The sequence below is a fragment of the Triticum urartu genome, chromosome 6A, assembly GCF_056163025.1.
Source record: "Triticum urartu cultivar PI428250 chromosome 6A, HENAU_Tu73, whole genome shotgun sequence".
NCBI lineage: Eukaryota > Viridiplantae > Streptophyta > Magnoliopsida > Poales > Poaceae > Triticum > Triticum urartu.
The window spans coordinates 18536061-18545993 of NC_141878.1; the positions used below are offsets into that span (position 1 = coordinate 18536061).

Sequence of the window (9933 nt, forward strand, 5' to 3'; positions counted from 1 at the left end):
TTCAGTCAAATCTAATATGTAGAGTAAATAAAAACGGAGGGAGTACTTTTGTTTCAGAATATTGTAGTATATATTAATGTGCTATGTAGTCAATTTCCAATGCCGGTATGGTTGTGTGATATTGATCACATAGACATTCAATTCTGGGTCATGTAGTGTGCTGGTGCATATTTGTCGATTGAGATGTGTACTCTATATCATAACAAGGATTGCCGTTCTACATGAGTGGCTTTTACTTGCCATGACCGGTTTGTGTTTTACTCTTCAGGTTGTCTAAGGAAAAATATGTCCCATTGGGACATCAAAGCAACTAAACCGTATTGCTTGAACAATTGTACTAGTACTTTGAATCTAAATATTTGTCTTTTTAGAGATTTCAAATGGACTACCACATACAGATGTATATAGACATATTTTAGAGTATAAATTCACTCATTTTGCTTCGTATGTAGTCACTTATTGAAATCTCTAGAAAGACAAATATTTAGTAACGGAGAGAGTATGAGTCCAAAATGTATGATAGCATTTGACTGTTGTTGTGCACAACTGGTTGTCTCGTCAAAATCTCTTGATCCATTGATGAATGGTTATCTAAATCTATATATCATGACTGATCCTTGTTCTGTTTTCCCCTTTTCTTACTTGGAACAGAAACACGGTCTGAAGTAGGCATGGTGTGGTCGGATGGTATATATTTATATATCTCAGTGATAAACTATGGTGCATCAAGGATGAGCTGAGCAGTACCGACGGGGCTGCGCTTGCCCGGCAGCACTACCTAGGACTAGGATATGACTGCATCCACATTGACCGCCTGGTCCATCTTTACCCTCTCAGGGTTAAGTAAGGCAGTACACTAGGTTGCGTAATTAGTCTTAGGATAAAACGACAGAGTCGAGTAAATGAGGGAACTTTTTCAAACTGAACAGCCACTTTCAAGTTTTAACATCATGGTTCTGTGATCATCCGCACTTGATTTAAATTCAGTTTCATGCGTGTGAGCATACAGAGACACTGTCATGCAATCGTAGATAGCCTGTGAAACAGTATGAACCAACCAGCCGAAACTTTCAAAGACCCAAAAAAAAATTCTGTGGAAATTAATTTGACTGATGTGGTACATGTACAGCTCTAGATTTGCATATCATGGCATCTTCCACTCGCTCAACTACAACTTACTGGAAGGCCTAGACAATGAATGGACATAGTAAAAATGAAAAGGAAAACAGAAGATAGAGGGGAGTGAGGAGAAAATCAGAAAAGAAATTACAATGTATATGCTATCAAAAAAATGAACTTTCCATTTCCATTTTACATTGATGCCATGTAGGCCTGGTTGTAGGAGGAGTCCATCTCGTGGACGACGAGGCTGGTTGCGGTGACCTGGGCGCCGGTGGCGTTGTTGAAGAGGTAAACACCCGCGTTTGCATAAATTGCCTCGGTCGGGTACACCCGCGACGTCACCGTCGACCTCCCCTCCATCGCAAAGCTCTCCACGATGGAATGGTCCACCAGCACCCTCACTGACAGGTCCTCGCCGTTGAGCACAGGCACTGTGTTGCCGACGACCCTCTTAACAATGTCATTGGCGCGAGACGAGCGCGTCTCGTCATGACAAAAGTGTGTGCGCAAGCCGCCATCGAGGCCCCTCGCAACATAGAAATAGACAGCGGTCCGCTCCGCGTCCCCACCGTGGTGCCTGGCGTCGGCAAGGACAAGTAGGCCGAAGGGTCCAAGGGCGCCCCGGCCTGCCGCCCCGCCACTGGTGCTACAGTTATAGCCGATGTCAGCCTCCTTGGTGGCTGCGATGTCAAGCGGGTCGATGCGGAATGAGGCCTCGATGTCGAGTTGGGTTGCGCGGTGAAGGCTGAGCGGGAAGACAGAGCCGTGGTCAATGGTGACCCGGCCAAGGTCGGTGGAGTTGGTCCGGAGCGTCTCCACCTCCTGCACCGGCCACTGCAGGAGGTTGCTTCCTGTCTTGGTGTCCAGCACCACCGTGCGAGGGATCGACTGCAAGATAACACCATACAACATCAATTAACTATTGATAATTATTCAGCAAAGAATCCTAGGTAGTATCAATCATTGACAACAAAGAATTAACAATCCTATGTATCACTCACCTCTGAGCGGAAAGAATTGCTAACTAACAGTGGGGTAAGCAGACAAGACAACCCTGTTCCTTGTCTAATCCAGTTTGGTTGGTACTAGCACAAACTATTTAGTATTTATTTTGTTGTTAGTACCAAATTGCCAACCGTTGCCTGCCAGTAGACCACATGCTACCACATGATTGATTCAAGGGGTATGCAGAGTTTGTTTGTGGGACATAACTTTTTTCTTGTATATAAAGTATAAACCCAGTTTGGTTCGTGCTAAAAGAAATTGATACCAACAAACTGGCAACAGATTATCAATCTTGGTATCCCAACAGTAGCTGCAACTAGTTTGAGCTGTATGCAAGCTCAAGGAAGCTAAGAGACACTTGACAACGAGATGACAGCAACATTGCTTTAGCTGCTATATATGATGCTGTCTATCTATGATTCATCCCAAGTGGCTGCTATTATTATTTGCATGCATTGACCATGGCCCACCGGGCCATGCCATCATGCCGAGGTGTCTATGGAACCAAACCAAAAGTGTTTGCAACCCTCCTAACTATGCAAACTAAATTCACAAAGCAACATTTTTCTTTGTATTTCGCCTTCCTTTTTTATTTTATTTTTCGCTTGTCATGAGGACTCTGTTGGCTGTGTGCATCTTAGTTATGCAGAGGCCGGGTGTTACTTAAACCTTTTAAGTAATAAAACGCCCCTTTTCGAAAAAAAGAATCAACTAATGGAGGTTAATCAACCAATTGATTTTTCAATCTTGTACAACAAGAAGATGAAAATGTCAAGTACCTGGAGGGAGGCCCATCCCTTGGCGACGTCGGCGCGCTCGGAGTCGGTTTCGCCGACCCACCCCCAAAGCACACGCCGCTTCTTTGCCGGATCGTAGAAGGTTTTGGACGCGTAGAACTTTCCCCAGTCATACCTCAGCCCGACGCCAACATCGGCGTCGGTGTCCAATGGGGTCCAGATGTTCTTTGCCGCGTCGTATCGCCCCAACGCATAGTAGTCGTGTCGGTCATCGTCCGAGCTCTCCTTCATCACATGCAAAACATCGTCGCCCCCATTTGTGGACCCAACCTCCACCGCGTCCGTCATATCGATGCCCCTTGCACCGCCGACCGGGTATAAGTCGATGCACTCCCACATCCCTGTCCCTGGTACACGGTGAAGCAACCCGGGGACAAGCTCATAGTCGATGAAATCCTTGGTCTTGTAGGTCATCACCATGCCAGCATGGCGATCATCCTTGGAGCCGATAACGAGCCGCCATGTGTCATCGGAACCGTCGAACCACGCAGTGGTCGGGTCCCGGAAGTCCTTCTCCCCGATGCCCGGTGGCGGGTACATCACCGGATTGTTCTCATACTTGGTCCAGTTGATTAGTAAGTGATCAGAGGGGTCGGTAGGGAAGGCAAGGCATTGGACCTGGACGGAGGCGTTGGTGGAGCCGGTGTAGAGCATGACGATGCGGCCGTCCGGGAGGACGGTGGCGGAACCCGACCAAACGCCGTTCATGTCATACCACTGATCGGGGGACATTGCGACGGGTAGGTGGCGCCAATGGAGAAGGTCGCGAGAGGCGGCATGACCCCACGCAATCTTGTTGCCCCAAATGGCGCCATCTGGGTTGTACTGGTAGAAGAGGTGGTACCACCCCTTGTAGTACACTGGACCTGAATTTGAATTCTCAAAGAAATGAGTTTCCGATGGAATCTCTAACAAGATTAAGAAAATTAGAGCAATGCCATCATTTGTATTATAGTGCAACAAAAGAGGAGATGCGTACCGTTGGGGTCGTTCATCCAGTTCTTCTCGGGCTGGAAGTGGAAGCCGGTGCGCTGCCACTGCAGCATGGCATTGCTCCACGGGAACGCGTTGCCGCCGGCGTCCGCCCCAAGCATGCCGCCGTGGGCGCCGGCGCCGGACGTCTTCTCCGAGACGCCGGACTCAGGGCCCCGGCTGCTGGTGCTCATCGGTGCCGCGTCGACCTCTGTCGGGTGGCCGGACATGACGATGCCCGAGGCGGGCAGCTCGCTGGCGAGCTTGACACCGGCGAGCGCGGCGACAGCAAGGAGCACCGCGGCCAAAGTCAGGAGCATTGCGGCGCACACTGGCCCGGTCCGGCCTGGGCGCGCGCGCCCGGCCTGGGCCTCGTCATCGTCCAGCGGCAGCTGCGCGTAGAAGCATGGCACCAGCGCCGGCATCGAGCCGCGGTCTCTGGTCTCCATTGACATGGAAAAGAGACGGAGGAGACGAAGGATGACTCGATCTCCGCAGAATCCAAAGGAGGGAGAGGAATTGGTGGGACTGATCAATTATCACCTCTGCTAAACTTAACGAGAACGAGGAGAATGTGTGTGTCTGTGCGTGTTTGCCGAGGAGCTCCGCGGGTGCCATTTATAGTCGCCTCCCCACTGCCTCAACGGCGCACCTGGCGCGGCCCCATTGGCAGGCGGCGGCCGCGGCGCGGCGGGGCTGGATTGTCAGTGCTAATCATCATCCATTCATCCAGGCCATGTTATCCAGCTCGATTATGATTACGCCTTTGTCGCACCCACTCATTGTTCTCTTCAGAAACTTAACTACTAGTTGGCTCAGGCTGGATACGTGTTTGTACATGTTCAGATCCTTCCATGCATGTACTATGATTGAGTTAGGTTAGTTGTTAATTAGCGAAAGACACGCTTGCTCTGTGATACTATGGTTAGCTAGCATTGTTAGAGCATCTCTAGTCTATCTGCAAAGTTAGTTACCAAGAACCTAAGCTGTCAAGAAAAAGTTACCAACAACCTATATACAAAACATTTTTTGGGGTGAAACCCGATCTATTCATAATGAAGCATGGCAGAACACCAGAGATAATAAAAATTACAATCAGATCTGTCAACCAACTAACAACGACTACAAGTACTAAATCAAGGTAAAGGTGCGCCACGCTCTTCGCCTCTTCCTCACCGGAACAGGCAGACCTTTTTGTAGTAGACAGTCCGGAAACCATCCCAAAATCAACTCTTCAACATTTTTTCTTTCCTAATTCACAACTCTTTCTGCAATGAAATAATTATTATTATTATTTTCACAATATTATATAAAACGGGAAAATAGAACATTTTGTAATCTATTTTTCATTTCGTCTAACACATGTCGTTTGTCGCGAGCCATAGTGTCTGGTGCCCTATGGGAGCTCGCTGCGGACACCGTGGTGGCCGGACGAGGAGCGTGCACGGAGGAAGAGATGTGTCATGGCCCAATTGCCGTCCTCGGCGACGACCAAGGCTGCCTCTCCGGTCTCCGCTCTGGATTAAAGTGGTGGCCGACAATCAATTCTTTTGGTTTGTGTCTTCAAACCTTTTGGGGACTAAACATTTTTTGGGGGGATGGACTACAGATGCTCTTACACGCAGATTAATTAGGTAAGGAGAAAATTTCATGACATGGAACTAGTGCAATTTGGCCGAGCTAACAAACAACTAATTTAGGGCCCGTTCGGTATCGCTCCACTCCGCGGCTCCGCTCCAAGAGCGGATGGAGCTGTAGCTCAAAAACTTGGAGCGAGCAAACAGCCACTCCACAGATTCTCGGAGCCGGTGGATTACCGAACAGGGCCTTAGTTTCTGCACTAGGCAGCCATGTGCATAGTCATAGATTCTGTTGAGAGAGAAAAAGGGCCCAATAATTCAGCGAGACGAAACCGATGGGTTGCTCCTGGCCATGGCGGTTCCAGCCAGCTAGCTACTCCTTCCGTGGGTTACACACTCTTTCACATACGAAAGCCTCCTTTTCCGCATCTCTAAACCAAAGACAAACAATAGAAGATGGAGAGGATGGGTGTGTGGTTAAGCAATGCCAAGTGGCAGCGACCGTTTTGGTCATGGCAACGCCACCATTGCATTGCACACACTGGCTGCACGCCACATGCATACTCCTCTAATGATGATCCGCGACATGCTGACTCACCATTGTCTGGAACAGATTCTAGAGGCTGCACCAGAGCCAGTCATCAGCTGGCTAGTTAAGCAAGCAACAAGTAGTGGTCCTGCACTCCTGCTGCTTATGCATTATGCTAACCACCAGCAAGTAGCAATCAGTAGTAGCTTGTGCTCAACACATACTACTAATCAGTTAGAAGAAACTAGGAAACAAGGGTAATTAAATCTTTTTTTTTGTGTGTGTGTGTGATCGTAATGGTAATGGATAGAGGAAAAGGGGATGTGTGGTGGTGGTCACATATGTTTGTCCTAGGAGGACGGTCATTTCCACGGGACCAATCAATCGAGAAGCTCTGGGAGACCAAGCATCTACATCATCACACCGTGTGATTTACACGTACAACAATGCCCAACAATGTATAGAGTTCTATTGGAATTAGAATAGAGACCTTTGGGCGGTCGACGCGGTGCATGCCAGTTAAAGAATTTCTTCTAATTTTCTCCTAGTTAAATGGAACCTAGCTAATCCTGGTTGTGGATTACTCCACGTGTTAGGACTCCATCTGGCAAGTGCCACATCTTGTCACTCGATCGATCGATCAACGGGCGACAACGTGTCGGCAGAGCATTGTTCATTGAAATTTGCAATGTAATAATGCTGGCTCGATGTTGCTGAATGTCCGAAATGATGCTGACAAGGACTAACAACGTGCACTGGAGCGTGGATGATGTGGACCACAAGAAGCAATGGCGTGGGACAAATGCCAGTTACCAGTAACATGCACAAAAGATCCATACAACTGAAGTCACCCAAAATTCCTCGAACTAAACTCCTGGCCATGGCAGGTGCCAATTGTCGCTCCGCCCTGGCATGCACTATTTCCTCCTTACACTTTATTGGACGACACATCGGCCAGAGCTGTAACCTCGAGGTCATAAGCCCGACTAGTTGCCCGATCGGTGATTGGGAAGACGGAGAGACATGCAGTGACAATCATCACTACTAACAACGATTTGACAACGAAGCTAGCAACGGAAAGTGTTCTATCACAAACTTTTAGTTCTACAACACCGTCTGTGATGGGATGCAGGAGTGCATACAGTTGCCCTATTAAACTGTATGTGAAGCTTGAATCTATCCAACACTTTGCTTATGAATTCCATTAAGAGATATGCAGGCCCCGCAAATGATTCAGCAAACCAAAAACGATGAGTTGCTCATGGTCATGGCGGCCCAGCCATCTAGTAGCTTACACTCCTCCAATTTACTCTTTCCGTGGTTACATCCTCTCTCACACATATGAAAGCCTCCTTCTCTGCAGCACCGTTTTGGTCATGACTAATTATTAGAACGTCCCTGGTCTACTCCTGTTCATGGGCCAACAATTAGTGCCCTCTCCTTCTACCAACACTGCATTGCACACACGCCACATGCATGCTTTGAGTACGAGCACACTCCAATGACAATCCATGGAGTGCTGACTCACCATTGTCGGGGAGATATTCTAGAGGCTGTACCACAGGCAGTCAGCAGCTTGTTAAGCAGGCAACAAGTTCCGAGAGACCGATTAGTACGTAGCAGCTACTCTCATACTGGTCCGCCTTCTCCTGCTGCATGATCACACCAATAGCAATTAGTAGCTGCCTCGTCTCCTCATATATTTATGGTTGGGACCTTTTGGGTTATAAGCCAATTTGTAGAAAAGAAAATTAACCCTAACAAAACACCTCCAAAATAATTGAGGAACACAACAAGGATAATTAAGTGTGGGTGTTCGTAATGGTAATGGATGAAGGGAGAGGGGATGTGTGATGGTGGTCACGTCTGTCCTATGAACCAACACCAACCGAGAAGCTCTCGCAGACCCGACATCTACATCGTCACACGTGCAATAATACCCAATAATGAAGAGTTCTATTCGGAATAGGATGGAGCCCTTTGCTCGATCGATGCGGTGCCGGTTAAAGCGTTGTCTTCCGATTCTCTCCGAGTTGAATGGGACCTAGCTACTCTTGGATATGGATCACTCCACGTGTACTCCATCTGGCAGGAGCCACATCATGTCACTCCATCAATCGGCCAACAGACAACAACGCTTTGGCTGAGCATTATTCATTGAACTTTGCATTGTACAGACGCAAGCCCGACGCTGGAGAGCGTCCGAGATGATGCCGACAAGGCCTAGGGATGGGATTTATCCACTCCATACAATTGAAGCCACCCAAAATTCCTCGAACCCAACTCCTGGCCATGGCAGGCGCCAGTTGTCGCTCCGCCCTGACATGCGCTATTTCCTCCTTACACTTTATGGGACGACAGGTCAACGAAAGTTGTAACGTCGAGGTCGTGAGCTTGACTAGTTGCCCAATCGGTGATTGGGAAGACAGAGAGACATGCAGTGACAATAAGCAGTACTAGCAAAGATTCGACAATGAAGATGGCCACGGAAAATAATCCACCTAGTAGATCCTGTTGCAAGACTACCGCCACCTAAATCGTGACTACTCTCCCTCCTACTCAGTGATTTCCGGACCACACTTACCCCATACTATTTTCACCATGTTGACGCTGCTGTTGAATTTATATACACAAAGCCAATGATGTGCTTAGACTTAAACCTACATGAACTAGTACTCAGCCTAGCCTAAACAAGGTAGGACACGTACACAGCTAATCTAGCATAGCATGGACACGGTCACACGCTGCTACAACAGTGTCCTATACAAACGGTTTTTACCCTCCACATAGTTTTAAACAGTCGCCTTGCCTGTGTGGGCGATAGGGGGGGGGGGGGGGGGGGGGAGTTATCCCAACCGACCCAGAAAATCGTTGGTGATAGGAAGTAAGAATGCACACGTTTGGCAGAACTAAGCATGAGCGATGCCTGCGTCTATCTCAAGCGTGAGTCGTCACCCAATCATTTGTGATATATCAAATTTCCCAAACAATCCATCCTTGCTACTCGTGTGGGATCGCATTACGATCATACATGTTATTCTGTGGTGCAACATTTATGATGCGTGCCGCATCAGAAACAGTTAATGATTGTAAGTCACATATGATAAATGATCTATCACAAACATTTAGTTCTACAACACCGTCTGTAATAGGATGTAAGAGTGCATACAGCTGTCCCTATGGAACTGTATGCGAAGTTTGAATCTATCCCACATGTTGCTTATGGATTCCGCTAAGGGTGATGCAGGCCACACAAATGATTCAGCGAACCAAAAACGATGGGTTGCTCATGGTCATGGCGGCTCAGTCATCTAGTAGCTTACACTCCTCCAATTTACTCTTTCCGTGGTTACATCCTCTCTCACGCATAAGAAAGCCTCCTTTTCTGCAGCACCGTTTTGGTCATTACTAATTATTAGAAGTCTACTCCTGTCCATCGGCCAACAATTAGTGGCCTCTCCTTCTGCCACCACTGCATTGCACACACGCCACATGCATGCTTTGTGTACCAGCACACTCCAATGACGATCCATGGAGTGCTGACCCACCATTGTCAGGGCGAGATTCTAGAGGCTCTACCACAGCCAGTCAGCAGCTCATTAAGCAAGTAATAAGTTCTGGAGAGACCGATTAGTACGTAGCAACTACTCTCATACTGGTCCCCGTTCTGCTGCTGCTGCATATGGTCACACCAATAGCAATTAGTAGTAGATTCGGCTCCACATATATTTATGGTTGGGCCTAATCATGGCTTAGCCAAATGCCAAAGCCATAAACATATAAATAGTCGCGTTTTTGGTTTGTAAACCAAATTGCAGAAACCAAAATTATCCCTAACCAAACACCTCCAAAATGATTCAGAAACACAACAAGGATAATTATGTGTGGGTGGTCGTAATGGTAATGGATGAAGGGAGAGGGGATGTGT

The 9933-nt window shown here is 47.8% G+C and overlaps 1 protein-coding gene across 1 annotated transcript; it reads right to left on the minus strand.

Annotated features, from left to right (window-relative positions):
* Positions 1 to 1075: 1075 nt before the first annotated feature.
* On the minus strand, positions 1076 to 4497 carry LOC125512517 (sucrose:sucrose 1-fructosyltransferase). The gene is made up of 3 exons (XM_048677613.2): positions 3904 to 4497; positions 2907 to 3790; positions 1076 to 2010 (listed from the first exon to the last, which is right to left on the minus strand). Exons 1-3 carry the CDS (start codon positions 4349 to 4351, stop codon positions 1312 to 1314), a joined length of 2031 nt encoding a protein of 676 aa, XP_048533570.2. The 5' UTR covers positions 4352 to 4497; the 3' UTR covers positions 1076 to 1311.
* Between the last annotated feature and the right edge of the window lie 5436 nt (positions 4498 to 9933).

What these genes read in the sequence shown, in the direction of transcription:
- LOC125512517 (XM_048677613.2), bottom strand. Translation starts at nt 4,351, where the DNA reads ATGTCAATGGAGACCAGAGACCGCGGCTCGATGCCGGCGCTGGTGCCA. An exon ending in CTGGATGAACGACCCCAACG is followed by an intron (nt 3,791 to 3,903) that starts GTACGCATCTCC and finishes ATTCAAATTCAG; the next exon opens with GTCCAGTGTACTACAAGGGG. An exon ending in AGGGATGGGCCTCCCTCCAG is followed by an intron (nt 2,011 to 2,906) that starts GTACTTGACATT and finishes GTTATCTTGCAG; the next exon opens with TCGATCCCTCGCACGGTGGT.